The sequence below is a fragment of the Rhinatrema bivittatum genome, chromosome 9 (assembly GCF_901001135.1).
Source record: "Rhinatrema bivittatum chromosome 9, aRhiBiv1.1, whole genome shotgun sequence".
NCBI lineage: Eukaryota > Metazoa > Chordata > Amphibia > Gymnophiona > Rhinatrematidae > Rhinatrema > Rhinatrema bivittatum.
Window position 1 is genome coordinate 179,951,690 of NC_042623.1, and position 20,241 is coordinate 179,971,930.

General features: G+C 49.1%; 1 protein-coding gene across 1 annotated transcript in view; it reads right to left on the reverse strand.

The window, feature by feature from the left end:
* VWA5B2 (von Willebrand factor A domain containing 5B2) overlaps window positions 1-20,241 on the reverse strand; it is a 453,973-nt gene that overhangs the window by 239,067 nt on the left and 194,665 nt on the right. Inside the window, exons 32-33 of the mRNA XM_029617330.1 lie at window positions 19,893-20,062; window positions 4,313-4,439 (exon numbers count right to left, since the gene is read on the reverse strand). Coding sequence (XP_029473190.1) covers window positions 4,313-4,439; window positions 19,893-20,062 — 297 coding nt within the window. The remainder of the gene's footprint in view (window positions 1-4,312; window positions 4,440-19,892; window positions 20,063-20,241) is intronic.

The window sequence follows — 20,241 nt, forward strand, 5'->3', positions numbered from 1 at the left end:
GTTGATGTACGCTACTGTCATTGTGTTGTCGGAGAGGATTTGTACAGCTTGGCCCTGGACTAGGGGAAGGAAGTGCTTCAGCGCAAGACAAACCGTTCTTGTCTCCAGATGATTGATGGGCCAAGCCGCCTGTACGGGCGTCCATCAGCCTTGCGTCGATTGCCTTCTGCACACTGACCCCCATCCAGCAAGGCTGGCGTCTGTGGTAATGATCACCCATTGTGGGACTTCCAAGTCCCCCCCCCCCCCCCCCCCCGTAGCAAGTGATCCAGGTTGAGCCACCAGGTCAGGCTGTCCTTGGCTAAAGGCGGTATCGGCAGAAGAGCCTGAAATTCCCGAGACATCGGCTTCCAGCGGGAGAGTAATGCTCTTTGCAAAGACGCATGTGTGCAAAAGCCCAAGGCACTACATCGATAGCGGAGGTCATGGAGCCCAGCACTTGGAGGTAGTCCCATGCTGTGAGGAGCTGGAGGTCCCGAAAGCGCTGAACCTGAGTGAGGAGAGACTGAGCTCTATCCAAACAAAGACTTTGCCCACCTTGGTGTCAAAATATGCTCCCAAAAAGTCGAGGGACTTCGAAGGAGTCAGACTGCTCTTGGCAAAACTGACGACCCAGCCAAGCGATTGGAGGAGGTACAATACTCTCTCGACCACACGCTGGCACAGATCCCTGGACTTTGCCAGGATGAGCCAGTCGACCAGATAGGAATGGACTAGGATCCCTTCCTTCCGCAGGGCCGCCACCACCACCACCATTACTTTGGTGAAGGTGCGGGGAGCGGTCGCCAGACCGAAGGACAGGGCCTGAAACTGAAAATGCTGACCCAGGATTTTGAAGTGAAGGAAGCGCTGATGGTCCTTCAGGATGGGGATATGAAGGTAAGCCTCCGTCAAGTCCAAGGATGCTAGGAACTCTCCCCGATGCACCGCAGCAATAACTGAGCGCAGGGTTTCCATCCTGAAGTGTGGTATCTTGAGAGCCCTGTTGACCATTTTGAGATCCCAGATTGGTCGGAAGGAGCCTTCTTTCTTGGGGACTACAATGTAGGCGGAATTATGGCCGAACCCAAGTTCCGCCACGGGCACAGAGAGAATGGCCCCCAAATCCAGGAGTCAATCCAGTGTCTGTCGTACTGTGCACTGTTTCCTTACTGATCCACAAGGGGGGGAAGACAAACCTGTCTCTTAGAGGTCGAGCAAATTCTAAAGCGTAACCGTGCTGTAGAATATCCAAGACACATCGGTCTGAGGCAAATGTGAACCACTCCTCATAGAAGAGGGAAAGGCGACATCCTATCTTGGGAGCTGAAGAGTGGGCCGGCAAGGTTTCATTGGGAAGATTTAGCAGAAGCCCCTTGTGCAAGGGTCTCCCGGGCTGGTCTTCATCTCTGAAAGGAATGAGACCAGGACTGCGATCTTGAAGAAGGTGGTCTGTGAGAAACTGGTCTAGACTGTCGGAAACACCGTTGTCCTCTGAAACGGCTTCACGTGGTGCTGAATGTTCTGGAGCTCAGAGGACGATCTTCCGGCAACTTATGTACTTTATTCTCCCCGAGCAATTTAATGAGTTGATCCAGCTCGTCTGCAAACAGCAACTTATCCTTGAAGGGAAGGGAGCCCAGCTAAGACTTGGAAGAAGAATCCGCCAACCAGTTTCTGAGCCAGAGGAGGCGTCTAGCTGAGACTACTGAGACCATAGACCTGGCTATCACCCTGAGAAGATCATATAATGTGTCCGCGCCATAAGCAATAACAGCTTCTAATTGTTCTGCCTGCTGTGCTTCCCCTGGAGGAAGCTCTTGAGTACTGAGCAGTTGCTGGACCCACCGGAGACCTGCTCTGCATTAGGGAGCTACAAATTGCAGCCCTAACACCCAGGGCAGACACCTCAAAAACCATCTTCAAGTATACCTCAAGTTTGTGGTCCTGCAGGTCTTTGAGGGCGGCTCCTCCAGTCACTGGAATAGTAGTCCTCTTCGTGACTGCCAATACTGACGCATCCACCTTCGGTACCTTGAGCAGGTCCAGGGACTCCTCCGGGAGCAGGTACAGCTTGTCCATCGCTCTGCCAACCCGTAGAGAAGCCTCTGGAGTCTCCCACTCCCTGGACAGCAATTGGAGGAGCATAGGATGAAAAGGAAAAGTCTTTGCTGGAGGACGAAGTCCAGCCAGGATGGAGTCCCCCTTCTTTGTCGCAGTGCTGGGTCCAGGGGCATCCTGGGGGGCCTCAATATCCAACTCGACTAGGACATGAGAAATAAGCGGGTCCAATTTGTCCCCCTGGAAAAGGCGCAAGACCCGAGGATCATCCCCCTCAACGTGTGCCAATGGAGCCGGGTCATCCAGGTCAGGGTCCACCGCAGGGTCCGACGGAGGAGGTGGGTCAGGAACGGCTGGGCGGGAAACCACCCGAACCCGAGAAGATCCCAAAGCAGCCACTGGTACTAAAGGACAAGGAGGAATCCCTGGTGCTGTACCTGCCTGTGGCGGCCCCGATCCCTGAGATACCCCTGCCAGGTCCGGGGAATCCTCCAGTCTGATTACTTTAGGTGGCGGGGGGGGGGGTGCCAGGGCAGGGTCCTGGTGCTGGCTGAGCCTTGCCAGATAAGCATTGTGCATCAATATAATGAACTCTGTTGAAAAAGCCTCCGGGGGTGGGATAGCAGGAGGGGGAACAGGAAGGTCCTCCGATGGTGGCTCTATGTTGGGGAGGTGAGCCAGAGTGAGAATTGGCGGGGAAGAAGCCTGGTCGAGGTCTGCATCAGTGTTATGCTGCGCCAGAACAGGTGTCTGTGAAGACAAAATGGCCGCCGTTCCCACGTTGGATGGGAATGGGGCCGATCTCCCCAGAGCCAGGCGCGCGTTTGCGAGCGAAACAGACCGCCCCTGAGACCTCGAGGTACCCTCCCTGCTGGGGAGGCACCTTGCACACAGGCCTTCCCGTGAGAGCCACGATCTGGGTTCTCCACAGGCACTGCCAATCTAAAAGAAAAACGACCAGCTCTCTCTCAGTAAATTGTTTTTTGTTTTTTTTTATAAGTCAGAGGAATGCTGCTTCTCTGCAACTTTAAGGCTACCCCGAGGAAACGGCATCTCAGGGCAGCAGGTCGTTATCGAGGGGGAGAGGTTGGACCACCAACATTCACCCCTAAGGCAGCAAAATACACTCCTGTAAAAGGTAAAGTTTACAACTTACCACAAACAACAGAAACAGCAATAATTAATTAAAGTGACAGATCTGCCACTGAGCCAAAGTTCTGCCTGCAAGTCTTCAGCAGAACTGCTCACTGAGGAAATTCTTTTTTTTTTAAACTATGATCCATCCAAGAACAGAAATTTAGAGAGAAAAGGATAAATAAATTGGCATGATACTATCCTCTCTAAAATTAACTGGGGAACCGAAGGTGTAACCCTCATCTGCTGGAGTCAGAGAAATACTGAGGGGATGCAGAGGGCGCACCAGCTTATGAGAGAGCGCCCTCTCAGTTTTTGCTCTGACTCCATCTGCTGGAAGGGGGGGGGGGGAGAACAACCCACTGTCCGGACTGATCCTGGTACGTACAGGGAACGCCTGTATTGCCTGTCTTGTCTATATGGAATATATCAAGGACTAGAGAAGGGGACAGGGGATAGGGGGAATAGGGGGGAATGGAGGAAACTGGGGTGGGAGGGACATTATGGAGAAAACGATTCAACCCACTTGTTGCATTACTAATTTAATATTGTTGTATTGAACTTTCATAAATAAAATTAAAAAAAGGTACCTCCTGATATATTTTTTTTGTTTGGATTTATTAAACTTTCTTTCTGTGCAGTTCAAGGATTACAAATGAAAGGATGTCTGACAGGGGAAACAAAGGAGGGCTCAGTGCAAAATAAGAAATCTCTCACAAGGCACAAAGATAGCATTCAGTGAAGCGGTTGGGGTCCAGGAGGAGAAGAGGAGAGCACGGATCCTCCAGGTACTTGCAAACCGGATTGGTCACTGCTAGAGCGCGATGCTGGGCTCGATATGACATAGCAACATAGTGAATGACAGCAGATAAAGACCTGAATGCTCCATCTAATCTGCCCAACAAGTTTTTTTTTTAACTTTTTCTCCTGTTTAAGGATGGTAGCATGCAGACGACCCCCCCCAAGCCCTCTTCCAAGCGTAATAGACCTTGATCTGAACCAGTACGGCACTTTTAATGTTCTTAAGTTGGGATGGCTGTTGCTACTGCTCATTCAGCCCCTTTGCTTACATGTTACCATAAGAGTGAGATACGCAAGTTCACTTTACCGTGTACTGCAGACAATGCCTTCACCTCACCTCTGTTAAGTCCCTTTGTGCAGCTTTTCTTGCTGCAACTCGCTCCATGTGAAACTGCTTCTTCAGAGACTCCAGACGCTCACTAAACAGCTTGGCCTCCATCTTGGCCTCCTCGGCTACCTGCTCCCTGAAGACAAACAATACAGCCATGATATCATTTCAATGAGGGGAGATAGGATTCCCGGGTTCAGATCCAAGCTCTGGCACCGCCTCTTGTGTGATCTTGAGCCTACCACTTTAGGAACCAGAGCAGTAGTAAGAGTCTAGGGAATGCAGAGTTGCTTACCTGTAACAGGTGTTCTCCGAGGACAGCAGGATGTCAGTGCTCACACATGGGTGACATCATGCGATGGAGCCTGGCATGGAAAGCTTACAGCACAGTTTCTAGAACTTTGGCTGTGCCTTACTGATCATGCCCTGCATCCACAGGGTCCTTTCAGTCTTGTATTTCAGCCTTAAAAACAGAGAAACCAACTCCAAAAAGAGATGGGGGGATTTCATGAGGCTTGACATTATGTTCTCCTTGAAGAACACCTGGTAAAGAAAAGCAATTCTGCTTCCTCCAAGAACAAATAGGATGGCAGTTCTCACACATGGAGAATCCCTAGCTACAGGCTGCCCCCCCCTCCCCCCAATGAAAAAAGGGGAAACAACAAGTGCCAATGGGCATAATATATATATTTATTTATTTATTTATTAGCAACAAGCCTTTTTTCCATTTTATACTTAATCTACGAGGGGCTGCCTGGAACAAAAACAATGGGTTCTAAACCTCAAGAAAGTTCTGCAGGACAGACCGGCCAAACGTACTCTCGTGTCAGCCATCCCAGTCCAGACAAGTAGCAAAATATAAATGTGTGGCGAGAAGTCCATGTCACAGATTTGCACATCTCCACAGGTGAGCCACTAACGCTGCCAGGGCTCTGTTACATGGCCCACCAGATTCAGTCCTGCCTGGGCATAACAGAAGAAGATGCAATCTGATAGTCAACTAGATACAGTCTGTTTGACAAAGGCAAGCCCTAATCTGTTTGTGTCAAAAGAAACCCATTTCTGCACAGGATTTCTTGCTTGGATACAAGCACTATATGATGACCTCTCTCCGTCCCCTTCCCTATTTGACATGGCACTCGGCAGGGGTGTCCACGTTCCCCTCTCGTATTTGACTTAGCCCAGGTTATCAGAACAGATGCTCACATAACAGGCTTTATGCTCACTGGTAGATTGCATAAAATCTTATCTTGTTATCACCAATCTAGAATTGCTTGATTTCCTCTCTGATTATGGCAGTGCTTTGGGATATAAAATACATTTTCAAAAACTGGAATTATTCAGCCATGGACCTGGAGACGCAGTCCCTATCCCGAGTTGTCTCTCTGTTATGTAGTTAAGTTTACAGATATCAGACCATTCCTAAAGATGGGCCTGATATCTATAAACTTAACTACGTAACAGTGGTTAATAAAATATGGGAAGATCTGAAGCCTTAGGAGGGACTGCTCATATCATGGGCTGCTGGCATTGGGATTCTTAAGATGAATGTTTTGCTAACTAACATCTGCCACACTCTTTACCCATGAGCTTCTTTATTTATTTAATTGACTAACATCTAAGTTTATCTGGTAGGGGAGGGTGTCATGGTTAAAAATTAAGCACCCTTTGGTGTACCAAATTGGGAGGGGGTATGGCACTCGCTAAATTGTTTGGCTATTATTAGGCATCTCGTCTGGCGTGCCTAAAAGCATGACTGGGTACAGAATATAAGCAGCTATGGCTCTCTCTTGAGGCAGCTGAAGGGCTAGAACTGCCCGTACTGCTAAGACTCTGTCCTTCGTCACAGATGCTAAGGTCAAATTATATTATAGCACATACAATACAGGTCTAACAGTCATTATATAGAAAGTTCCTGCAATTATGTTTAACTTATTCCCCTGTTGCTCTATTTAAGGATAAAGGAAAATTGGTTCTTATCTGCTAGTTTTCATTCCTGTAGAACCACAGATCAGTCCAGACTCCTGGGTTTTCCCTCTCTTCCAGCAGATGGAGACAGAGAAATTTTCACAGCCACTGGCACATAACCCAGTGTAGCACCTGCAGTCCTTCAGTATTACTATGTACCCAAGCTAAGACAGCAACTATATCCCCCCAACGAGCAGGGGAAAAAGTAAAAAACAACTTACAACAATAGACAATAAAGAAACTTGAAATAGCGATCAGAATCCTGCACTATTCTTCAGACAACCAAGAGAAAATGTCAGATCAAGTGGACTCTCCAAATGTTCTTTCCTCCACCGGGCGGGACTCTGGACTGATCTGTGGTATTACAGGAATGAAAATTAGCAGGTAAGAACCAATTTTCCTTTCCCTGTATGTACCCAGATCAGGCCAGACTCCTGGGATGTACCAAAGCTTCCCAAATGGGGGTGGGACTGTGAGAGTTCCACTTGAAGTACACTTGCACCAAAATTGTCAATGTCCGAGACCTGGACGTTCAGTCGGTAATGCCTGGCAAAGGTATGCAGAGACTTCCCAATAGCTATCCTGCAAATTTCTAGCGGCGACACTTAGCTGAACATTCTGCCCAGGAGACCGCCTGCGACCAGATAGAATGAGCCCTTAACCCCTCCAGGATAGGACGACCGTGACAAATGTAGGCAGAACCAATAGCTTTTTTCAACTGGCGTGCAATTGTGGCTTTAGATGCCTTCTGGCCCTTCTTCGCACCACTCCATAACATAAAGAATTGATCCGACAATGAAAGTGGTTTAACGCCCATATGTAAGTTATTGAGAGCTTGTTTGGATTCAGAGAAGAATTCAATAATAGGTGAAAGATTATGCTCTAACAGACCTGGAGGGCAATACAGTAAACAAATTTGTAATTTCTTTGAATCAAACAGTGCAATCTCATATTGTTGTGCTATATGAGGGGAGTTACAGGAGCAGCGTTCAACTGGTTCAAATCTTTTTTGGAGGACAGATCATACAAGGTCAGGATAAATAACAAAGAGTCTCGTGCCATCGAATCTAAAAGGGGAGTTCCGCAAGGTTCATCCCTCTCCCCGACTCTCTTCAATATATATCTTCTCCCTCTCTGCCAATTACTCACCAACCTCAAGCTTATACACTTCCTATATGCGGATGACATACAAATCCTCATCCCTATAGAGGACACACTACACAAAGCCATGTCACACTGGAGTAAATGTCTCGCAGCTATCAACAACCTTCTCACCAGCCTCAACCTAGTCTTAAACACAAACAAAACTGAAATCCTCATTATAGCACCGGAAAACTATGTCCCATCCACTCCTCCGAACGCCAACCAAAGTCCGGATACCTTTTCTCAACAAGTAAAGGACCTGGGAGTCATCTTAGACAGTGGATTCAGCTTCAACAAATTCGTCAATAACACAACAAAAGAATGTTTCTTTAAACTACAAACCTTAAAGAAACTAAAACCACTCCTTCTGTACAGAGATTTCCGCATGGTTCTACAAGCCATCATACTCCCAAAACTGGACTACTGTAACTCTCTCCTCCTTGGCCTACCAGCTTGCACCACAAAACCACTTCAGATGGTCCTGAATGCCTCGGCAAGAATTCTCTCAAATGCCAAAAAAAGAGACCATATCACCCCAATCCTGCATCATCTACACTGGCTCCCGATAAAATACAGGATCCAATTCAAGTCCTTAATGATGATACATAAGGCCTTACATAATATCGCTCCACTCAATTTAACATTTCAAATTCAGCTACACACATCAGTGAAACCAACTAGAAGCGCATATCAGTACAGACTAACCACACAACAGGCGAAATCCTCCCTCAGGAAACATGCTCTATCCACAGCGGGCCCTTCTCTCTGGAACTCGCTCCCTCCGGACCTTCGCCTTGAACCGTGCCACGCTACATTTAAAAAGAAACTTAAGACTTGGTTGTTCGAACAAGCTTTCCCATAGAACTAATGAGCAAGAAAAAAGGCATTTCATATCCTCCGTATCTTCCCCAGCTTATATTATATACCTTTTCTCAAATTAACTATTTTATGTTTATTTATGTTTATTTATGTTTTCTCAAATTAACTATGTTCAATGTAAACCGCTAAATGTTCAATGTAAACCGCTAAATGAAGCGATAGTTACGGTTCCTTAGCGATAGTTTTGGTTCCTTGTAAACCGGGGTGATATGTATACTATACAGGAACCCCGGTATATAAATTCTTTAAATAAATAAATAAATAATTTGAAAGCAAAATCTTTCTTTACAATGAACATAAGTCCACCACCTCTACGCTGAGGTCTGGGAATTGAAAAAATGTCATAATTATTATTAGCCATTTGATTTATAAGAATGGTATCCGTGTGCTCTTTAGCCAGGTTTCGGTTATTGCTACGAAGGCCGGCTTATAGTCCAGTAGATCAGAGATTAGTACTGTTTTTTTCATAAGCGACTGCATATATATGAGAAAGAAAGATAATAATAAACAGTTACTGAGAAAAGTGGTACTGATATCAGTTATATAAATCAGATTACAATTCTGTGCTATTCTTACTTCCCCAAGTAAGCATTGTGTCTTCATGTTTCTCGTGGTTCTCTTACCATAGTTTCCGTTGTTTAAACAGACTGAAATTGGAAAGTTCAGATTGGTTAACATTTTGCAAGTATGAAGGACTGTCAGAAATCTAAAGGAAAATTAGTTTCTTACCTGATAATTTTCGTTCCTGTAGTACCAAGGATCAGTCCAGGACACCTGGGTTGTGACTCCGCACCAGCGGGTGGAGACAGAGCAGAACTTGTGGGCGGAGCCATATATAAGCCCCTGTGCCAATCACAGCCCCTCAGTCATACGTAATGTCAAAGCAGCAATGCAACCAAGTAACAAACTGGCTAGAAAAATTCAAACTAACATCGAAAAACTCCAACTTGAACTGGGCTCCCCAACCGGGAGAGCTAAAACAAGCGAACAGCAGAACTTAAGAAATTATGAGCGGACTCTCCGTTACTGTAGCGAAGCCCTGCGGGTGGGATCCTGGACTGATCCTTGGTACTACAGGAACGAAAATTATCAGGTAAGAAACTAATTTTCCTTTCCCTGTACGTACCAGGATCAGTCCAGGACACCTGGGATGTACCAGAGCAAACCTACCGAGGGTGGGAAGCAGAGAGTCCCGCTCGGAGTACCCTCTCTCCAAATCCCCCGGAATCGGTAGCCCGGACATCCAATCGGTAATGCCTGATAAAGGTATGCATGGACTTCCAGGTAGCCGCCCTGCAAATCTCCTGAGGCGATACCTGTGAAGCTTCTGCCCAGGACGCAGCCTGGGAACGAGTCGAATGAGCCCGAAGACCCACCGGAAGCGGCTTACCCTTTACCAAGTACGCTGAATCAATAGCCTGTTTAAGCCAACGCGCAATCGTTGTGCGGGACGCTGCGGCTCCTTTCTTTGGCCCTGAGAACAAAACGAACAGATGGTCGGTTACCCGGAACGGATTAGTAACCTCCAAATAATGAAGAAGAGACCTTCGCACATCCAGCTTTCGCAGTTCTTTGAACTGGGGATCAGTGGACTCCCCGACCGTGAAGGCCGGTAACTCCACTGACTGATTGACGTGAAAAGACGACACCACTTTAGGAAGGAAGGAAGGAACCGTCCTCAAGGATACTCCGGAATCGGAAATCCGCAAGAACGGTTCCCTACAGGACAGCGCCTGCAATTCGGAAATACGCCGAGCAGAGGCAATTGCCACCAAAAACACCGTCTTCAAAGTAAGGTCCTTAATAGTTGTACGCTTCAATGGCTCAAAAGGAGCGGAGCTTAGAGCGGAAAGAACCCAGTTAAGGTTCCAAGACGGACAGGGGGGACGCAATGGAGGACGGAGGTGTTTTGCCCCTCGAAGAAAACGGGCAATATCAGGATGAAAAGCCAGGGAGGTTCCTTGGACCTTACCCTGCAAACAACCAAGAGCCGTCACCTGGACCCGTAGCGAACTGCACGCCAAACCTTTGGTCAGACCGGCTTGAAGAAACGTTAGAATATCTGAGACTGAAGCAGAAAAGGGATCCAACCCTCGCTGCACGCACCAATCCTCAAAAACCGTCCAGACCCGGACATAAGCAAGAAACGTAGACTGTTTCCTGGACCTCAGCAAAGTAGCTATCACCGCGTCTGAGTAACCTTTTTTCTTCAGACGATTCCTCTCAAAAGCCATGCCGCGAGACAAAAGTGATCCGCATCCTCCAAACAGACGGGGCCCTGACGTAGGAGCCCCGCGAACCCCTGGAGACGAATGGGTAATGACACTGACAACTGGATGAGATCTGCGAACCACGGACGACGTGGCCATTCCGGTGCCACCATGATCACATGGAACGGGTGCAACTCTATGCGCCGAAGAATCTTGCCTATCATCGGCCACGGGGGAAACACATAAAGAAGTACATCCGTCGGCCACGGAAGTACCAGCGCGTCGACGCCTTCTGCTCCCCGTTCTCGACGCCGACTGAAGAATCGTGGAGCCTTCGCGTTGTGCCATGTGGCCATGAGATCCATGTGAGGAACTCCCCATGTCCTGCAGATGAGCCGAAAGGCTTCGTCCGCCAACTCCCACTCTCCGGGATCGAGGTGATGACGACTTAGAAAATCTGCCTGTACATTGTCGACCCCGGCAATGTGAGAGGCTGCTATGTTGCTGAGATTTTGTTCTGACCAGGTCATCAAGAGCTGTGCCTCCGCAGCCACCTGTGGACTCCGTGTCCCTCCTTGTCGATTGATGTAGGCTACGGTGGTTGCGTTGTCCGATAGTACTCGGACCGCCTTTCCGCTTAGTAACGGTGAAAAGGCTTGAAGAGCTAGGCGGACCGCTCTGGTCTCTAGCCGGTTGATAGACCACTGTGTTTGAGACGCTGTCCATAGCCCCTGGACCGACCTTCCTAGGCAAACTGCTCCCCAGCCGGAGAGACTGGCATCCGTGGTCACTACCGTCCATTTGGGTACCAGCAGGGACACTCCACAAGATAGATGCTTGGAGTCGAGCCACCAGTGGAGGCTGGATCTCGCTTGGCCCTCGAGTGGAAGAGGCAGGAAAAACTCCTCCGAGACCGGCCGCCATCGGGATAGTAAGGACGACTGCAACGGCCGCAGATGAGCGAACGCCCAGGGAACCAAGGCTAGAGTAGAAGCCATCGAACCCAGGACTGTCAGATAATCGCAAACTCGAGGAGTGTGAAGAGAGAGCAATCGCCGCACCTGAGACTGTAGCTTGTCCCTGCGTTCCTGGGACAGGATCACTTTGCCGTGCCTTGTGTCGAATAGAGCTCCGAGGTATTCTAGGGTCTGAGTCGGTTCCAGTTGACTCTTGCTGAAATTGACCACCCAGCCTAGAGACTGTAACACCTGGAGGACTCTGGCAACTGCTTGCTGACACAGAGGCTTGGATTTTGCGCGAATCAACCAATCGTCCAGGTAAGGATGAACCAGGAGACCTTCTCGGCGTAGGTGTGCCGCTACTACCACCATCACTTTTGTGAACGTGCGAGGAGCGGTCGCGAGACCAAACGGTAGCGCCCGGAACTGAAAATGTCGCCCCAGAATGCAGAACCGTAGGAATTTCTGGAACTCCGGCCGAATTCCCACGTGCAGGTACGCCTCCGTGAGGTCCAGAGAGGCCAAGAATTCGCCCGGCCTTACCGAAGCAATGACCGAACGAATCGTCTCCATCTTGAAGTGAGGAACGCGTAGGCATCTGTTTACGCCTTTGAGGTCCAAGATCAGCCTTGACGTGCCGTCTTTCTTTGGGACTATGAAGTAAATGGAGTAACGGCCTTCGCCGCGCTGATGGATCGGGACCGGAACGATAGCTCCCAAGCTTTCCAAGCGCCGGATGGTGTCTAGCACTGCCGCCTTCTTGTCCGGAGCTTTGCAAGGAGAGACTAGGAATTTGTCTGCTGGAATTCGAACAAAATCTAATGCGTAACCGTGTCTTATCACGTCGAGGACCCACTGGTCCGACGTAACCCTGGCCCAATCCTCGAAAAACAACGTTAACCGTGCCCCGACATTTGGGATCTCGTGCAGAGACTGAGGCGAGGATTGGGCCAACCGCATTTCATTGCGGCCCCTTGTGACCTCCCGCGGCCGAGGTTCCTCCCTGTTTGCCGAACCGCTTTCCTCGAAAGGATTGCTGCCACTGAGGAGTCCGAGAGGAAGAAGACCTGTACGAGGGACCCGAGGAACGTGGTGGACGTGATTTTCTGGAACCACGGAACCGTGACCTGGAGGAGAAGGAGGACCGCGGTCTGTACTTATCCTCGGGCAATTTAAACGCCCTGTTCTCTCCTAGGGAGACCATTATGTCATCCAACTCTTTGCCAAACAGTAGCTTGCCTTTGAAAGGCAATGCTCCGAGGTGAGCTTTAGAAGAGCCATCCGCTGACCAGTTCCGTAACCACAAAAGGCGACGTGCCGAAACGGATGCCACCATGGATCTGGCAGAGGTTCGCAATAGATCATGTAGAGCATCTGCTCCATACGCTATTGCCGCCTCTAGTCGATCAGCTTGAGACGCCTCCTCCGGGGATAGACCAGCATTCGCCTGAATTACTTGGGCCCAGCGCAGGCTAGCCCGCATTGCAAAGTTAGTACAGATGGCGGCCCGCACCCCTAGGGCGGAAACCTCAAAAATCTTCTTAAGCTGTACTTCCAGCTTCCTGTCCTGGATATCCCTGAGGGCCGTCGCTCCCGTAACCGGGATGGTAGACCTCTTTGTCACTGCCGAGACTGCCGAGTCCACCTTCGGAAATCTGAGTAGGTCCAGTGCATCTTCAGGGAGTGGATATAATTTATCCATGGCCTTACTAACCTTCAGTCCCAGTTCTGGAGTATCCCATTCTCTAAATAAAATATCGGTCGAAGAAAAATGAAAAGGAAAAGCCACTGCCGGTCCTGTGAGACCTAGCAGAACCGGATCCATGTTGGCTTCCTGACGGACCCCCACTGGCGGAGCCTCAATTCCTAGTTCCTGAAGAATGGCCGGAATCAAAGGGGTCAGCTCCTCTCTACGAAAGAGGCGGACCACTTTGGGATCATCCCCTTCCACGGCTTGAGCACCTTTGCTCGCTCCGGGCTGAGAGAGGCCGTCCGCCGCTGTTCCATCGGCCCCCTTCAGGGGCTCTTCAGCGGAATCCGTATCTGTTGCAGTAGAAAAATCTGACTCCGAGTCCTGAGGGACGCCCCTCAGAGGCCGCTTCCCTCGCGGGGGATGACGAGCGGATCCGTCAACTTCCTTAGTCTTCCTTTTCTTTGGGGCGTGCTGGCCAGAACCCCCCTCAGGGGCCCCTCTACGCCTGCGTTTACTGCGCTTAAACTTAAGAACTTTGCGCAGAAGAAGTGCAAAATCTTCAGAAAAAGAACTCGAGTCTGAAAAATCGGGTCCGGAGCCCTCCCGGGACTGAGACCCCTCCGGAGCGACCCCCCCCAGCACGACCTAACTGCGGAGAAAGCGCGGGAGGCACGGCAGAATTTCCTGCCGGCTCCCGAGAAATTTCCCTGCCTGTGGCCAAAATGGCCGCCACTCCCGCGCTGAGCGGGAAAAGATCTTGCTTGTCAGTGAGGACACTGGCAGGCGGTGGTGAACGCGCAGTCCGAGAACGGGCCCCCCGAGACGCCCCCGACGAGCCTTCTTCACCCGGGATACACGAGGCACAGAGGCCTTCCCTCGAGAGACGCGCGCGCGCCGAGCCGCAGGCCCGGCAAGCAGAGCCTCGGGGCATAGCGGCGAAAAACGCGGGAACAAAAGCAAAAAACGGCCTGACAGAAAAAATAAAAATTTAAATAGAAAATAGCACCCCTTTGCGACCTGCGCCTCCCCCCCGACGAAAACGGAGCGGCAGCGCTAAGTAGCAGAGAGCCGGCACAAGAAAACAAACAAAAAAATTTAAACTTTTTTTTTTTTTTTTTTTTAAATTTCCTACTGCTTGTCGCTGTCCACGGTCCTGAAGCCCTGTTGCAAGAGGGGTGAGTGAACCGGGCTCCCCGGTGTCAACCCCTAACGCTGCTACTAGTAAGCCGGGTCCTCGACCCTAGCAGCGGCCTCAACCAGGGGGGGGTGGTCCCCTCAGAACCTCGCAACCCCCCTGGGAGGCAGGGCAGACAGGACACCACTCACTAAAAACAACCAAATTTAAAAGAAAATTAAATTTAAGAGAGAAAAATCTGAAAAAAAAAACCTGACTAACTACAACAATCAGTGCAGGCAGAGGCTGTGACTGCACCTGCACCACCTGCTGGAGACAGAGTAAGACTGAGGGGCTGTGATTGGCACAGGGGCTTATATATGGCTCCGCCCACAAGTTCTGCTCTGTCTCCACCCGCTGGTGCGGAGTCACAACCCAGGTGTCCTGGACTGATCCTGGTACGTACAGGGAACTTCGGGGCTACACGATGGGGCGCACAAAGGGGCGTGCCCCTTTGTCGCGCTCCTTTGGTGCGTGGCACCTACGGCCCTGCGCGTGCACTTATGGCCCCCTCGGCACCCTGGATGACGTCACGGGGCTTGGTTAGCAGCCGAGTGGGGAAGCAGCATGTCGCAGTGGTCCTGGGCCCTTGGAGCAGGTCAAGCAGCTGTAGCAGGCAGGCCTCAGATGGAGACGGAGGCAGTAGACGAGTTAGTAGTGGCAGAAGAGGAGAATGTTTGCTCAGCCCCACGAAGAGGTCTCATATGAGCAAATGCCCAAGAGATGAGCTCCAAGTTAGACGCCATGGAGCCGAGAACCTGTAAGTAATCCTAGACCCTGGGCACCTGAGCCTGCAACAGACTTGAAACTTGGGACTGTGACTTGATCACCCGCTCCTCTGTTAGAAATACCTTCTAGATCCGGGTATCAAAGCACAAGCCCAGAAAACTCAAGACTTCAGAGGGTAGGAGGTGGCTCTTGGAAAAGTTCACTATCCACCCCAACGAACTCAAGCGGTGCAACACCAATTCCACTGCCTGCCTGCAAAGGTCCTGCTACTTTGCCTGAATCAACCAATCATCGAGATACAGATGCACCAACACGCCCTCCTTCCATAGGGCCACTGCCACCACCACCACCATAACCTTGGTGAAGGACCGCGGCACCATCACTAAACTGAACTGAAGGGTGCAAAATTGAAAATGTTCTCCTAGGATCATGAACCATAGAAACATTTAATCATCTGGGCGGATCCTGATGTGCAGATATGCCTCAGTCAGATCCAAGGAAGCCAAAAACTGCCTTCTATGCACCACTGTGATGACAGACCACAATGTCTCCATGCAAAATCAAGGAACCTTGAGAGCCTGATTCACTTTCTTCAGGTCACGAATTGGATGAAATGTCTCTTTCTTTTTGGGAACTATAAAATAAATAGTATAACGTCCCTTCCCTCGCTCGTGCAGAGGAATGGGAACTATGGCTTCTAACATTCGCAGGCAATCGAGAGTCTGAAGTACTATGCGCTTCTTTTCTGCTGATGCACAGGGAGACATCATAAAGAGACTTCTAAGGGGCCGAGTAAACTCTAAAGCATAACCATGTTCTATCATGCTTAGAACCCACCGGTCCGACGTGATCGAGGCCCACTCCTCGTAAAATTGATTAAGATGACCCTCATTACAGGGATTGAGGAGTGAACCCGTCTCGCTTCATTGTGCAGGCTTTGCTCCTTCAGACCTCTGGCTGGGGCCATCCCTGCCTGGTCTACGAGCTCGAAAGGACTGGTTCCAGGCCTACGACCTCCCCGAGGCTTGCCTTTGCCCAGCTGTTGGAGCTCTGTTTTGCCTAAAATGCCTCTGGGCCCAATACCGAGAAGGCACTGTGAAAGACCTTGGGCCCCTTGGCTTGTCCTCAGGCAACTTGTGCACCTTATTATCACCCAAGCATTTTATAAGCTGCTCCAGATCTTCCCCAAAAAAGAGCTTGCCCCTAAGTGGCAAGGCTTCAAGCTGTGCCTTTGAGGAAATGTCCGCTGACCAATTCCACAACCAAAGAAGTCTCCTAGCTGAGGTTGCGGACATTATCGTTCTGGAAGAAGTACAGATGAGATCATATAAGGCATCCATGCTATAAGCGACTGCGGCCTCCAGATGCTGTGCCTGCTGAGACTCCGAGGAAGATAAATACCTGTCCACTTGCAACTGCTGCAACCAATGCAGGGATGCCCAGAGCATAAAACTACTGCAAACCACAGCCCATATGCCCAGCACCGACACCTCAATATCTTTTTAAGGTGCACCTCAAGCTTCCTATCTTACATATCCTTCAGTGTATCTGCTCCAGCAATGGGAAAGGTCATCTTCTTTGTGACCGCATAGGCAGCGGCATCCACCTTCGGAACTCGCAAGAGCCCCAGAGTGTCCTCGGGCAGTAGATACACAGCTTGTACATTGCCCTGCTTACCTTGAGGCCAGTCTATGGAGTATCCCACTCCCTGGCCAGCAACTGCTTCACTGAGCTATGAAAAGGGAACGTCTTGGCCAGACCCCGCAAGCCTGCCATGACAGAGTCCACCTCCTCCTGGTCAGTATTTCCTTGAGGGACCGCAATGCCCAGCTCCACCAGGACATGTGGAATCGAGGGTCCCAGCTCTTCCTTCTGAAAGAGGCGAAGCACCTTTGGATCATCACCTTCCAGCGCTGGAAAAGCCCCAGATCAGAGTCCAGAGAGCCATCACCTGGGGACAATCCCTTCTCAGATTCTTCAAAGGAGGCATTGCTGGCGGCCACCAATGCCAATTGGGCCTGGATCCCAGGACCCAGGCACCTTGGCCCTCTTCTTGGGTGGAGGGCCCACTACCTTGTGTTTGCAAGAAAGCTGGGCCGTAGCCTGATGTGCCAGAAAAGCCTTATGCATTAGGACAACAAACTCTGGAGAAAAAGGAGCAAAGGACTCTGAATCCTCTGCCAGAGGATCAGAATCATCCTCAGACTGCTCTGCATGGGCCCTCCGGGCCTCAACAGGGCTGATTTCTCAGCGGGAACGGGTCCTCAACCTCCTGCAGCGTGGCTTTTGGCCCCCCAGACCAGCACCACACAGAAGACACTGCCGTAGCCCCTCCCAATGTGCCATTTCCACCAGGGAGGCATCGGAAACAACAGCCAGGTCGGGAGAGACAGGTGGACACCTCCCCACACTCAGCACACCGAACTTCGCTCGGCATCACTAAATACGCTGAATAATTTTGTATCATCTGCAAATTTGATTACCTCATTCGTCATATTTCTTTCCAGATCATTTATAAATATATTGAAAAGCACCGGTCCAAGTACAGATCCCCGAGGCACTCCACTGTTTACCCTTTTCCACTGAGAAAATTGACCATTTAATCCTACTCTCTGTTTCCTGTCTTTTAACCAGTTTGTAATCCATGAAAGGACATCACCTCCTATCCCTTGACTTTTTAGTTTTCTTAGAAGCCTCTCATGAGGGACTTTGTCAAACGCCTTCTGAAAATTCAAATACACGAGATCTACAGGCTCAACTTTATCCACGTTTATTAACCCCTTCAAAAACATGAAGCAGATTTGCGAGGCAAGACTTCCCTTGGGTAAATCCATGCTGACTGTGTTCCATTAAACCATATCTTTCTATGTGCTCTGTGATTTTGCTCTTTAGAATTGTTTCCACTCTTTTACTGGCACTGAAGTCAGGCTCACTGGTCTATAGTTTCCTGGATCACCCCAGGAGCCCTTTTTAAATATTGGGATTACATTGGCCACCCTCCAGTCTTCAGGTACAATGGATGATTTTAATGATAGGTTATACATTTTAACTAACAGATCTGAAATTTCATTTTTGAGTTCCTTCAGAGCCCTGGGGTGCATACCATCTGGTCCAGGTGATTTGCTACTCTTTAGTTTGTCAATCTGTCCTACTACATCTTTCAGGTTCACAGGGATTTGGTTCAGTTCACCTGACTCACCCTTGAAAACCATTTCCGGAACTGGTATCTCTCCAACATCCTCATTAATAAACACAGAAGTAAATAATTAATTTAGTCTTTCTGCAATGGCCTTATCTTCCCTAAGAGCCCCTTTAACCCTTCAGTCACCTAATGCAGTGGTCCCCAACCCTGTCCTGGGGGCCCACCAGCCAGTCGGGTTTTCAGGATATCCGCAATGAATATGCATGAGAGAAAACTTGCATGTTATGGAGGCAGTGCATGCAAATTTTCTCTCATGCATATTCATTGCGGATGTCCTAAAAATCCGACTGGCTGGTGGGCCCCCAGGACAGGGTTGGGGACCACTGATCCAATGGACTAACTGAATTCCTCACAGGTTTCGGATATATTTTAGAAAGTTTTTATTATGAGTTTTTGCCTCTACGGCCAACTTCATTCCAAATTCTCTCTTAGCCTGCCTTATCAATGTTTTATACTTAACTTGACAATGCTTATGCTTTTTCCTATTTTCTTCAGATGCATCTTTCTTATTCTTTTTGAAGGATTTTTTTTGGTTAAAATAGCCTCTTTTGGGGGGGGGGGAGGAGCCAATATGGCTGCTTGCTAGCAGCGCGTTTCAGAAGCTCCCGCAAAAGTTTCTACTTTGCTTGATCTTGTTGAACTATGCTTCCTAAACGAAAAGGGAAAGTGAGGGTCTTTCCCTTTTCCCGCGGGACAACGGACCATCCCCAAATGCGCTCTCGTTTACCCGAAACAGGAGGAGCCGCTCCCCGCTGATGAGCCCGGTAAGGGAGCCTCCGTCTCACCTGGGGAACTTTCGCTGAGCCCTCCTACGCTAAAGGACTCCACAAGCGATTTCATCAAGCCTGCCGCTGGAATCTGCGTTGGCGCGCCGAGAATGGAAAGCTCGGAGGAAGCCATTGAGGGAGCAGAAACAAGCAGTGTAGCACGAGGAGAAACATCTTGGCAAAGAAGCGATTCAACTCCGATATCGGTAGACATTTTGAAACCAGATCACTCCAGGGGCGGTAAGACCATCCTGATTACTACTACAAATGTTGCTTCGTTGTTGGTTTCTACATCTATACAGGAACATCGGCCTGAGCTGGCTTTACCACCTAAACCCGCTGTGGTTACTTTGGACGCCCTCTGGGAATTGATGGCCCATCAGAATTTGGCCCTGCTTAGCTGCATAACACAGATTACTTAGATTTCATCAAGGTTAGATATTGTGACTCAAGATCATGATACTAGATTAACTGAGCAAATAAATAAGATACAAATGCTTGAGAATCAAGTGAAAGAAATACAAAACGTTCAGTCAGCTACAATTCACGATTGCACTATCCTCAATAAGAAAACAGAGTTGCTGGAAATCCGCCTAAGACACTTTAATTTAAGACTATTACATTTTCCCAGGATAGTAGGTGAACAATCAAGAGTTACCCTGCGCAGATACTTGAATGAGATTCTACAAATTCCTTCGGATAATATACCACCCTTTAATAAGGTTTATTTTCTACCTTTCTCTCGTTCAAAAAACAATATGATACATAACCATAACCATATACTGCCTTTTGCTCCTGCTGCAATTTGTCTATTACAATGCTTGCAGTACCTACAAAACTCACATCTGTAGCCCTCTGTCCTTACCTGCAGACCCCCAGCTGCTGCTGCAGAATCTCCTTGCTGTCCAGCTGATCCTGGACCTTGGAAAGCTTACGCTGCAGGCTGCTGTTATTTTTCAAAGCCTGCTCCAGATTCAGGGCAAGTTTCTTATTGTCCTCTTGACAGATGCCCAGCACTCTCCGCAAGGACTCTACCTAGATATCAGAAAAAGGGACAGGTTTCCAACAAGGCCTTTCCCTTTTTCTATGTTTGAATATCAGTAACATAGTCACACAGTAACTGACAGCAGAAAATGACCCAAGTGGTCCATCCAGTCTTCTCAGCAAGCTTTAATTATTTATTCTTTTAATTTATTTATTTGTATTCTGTTAAT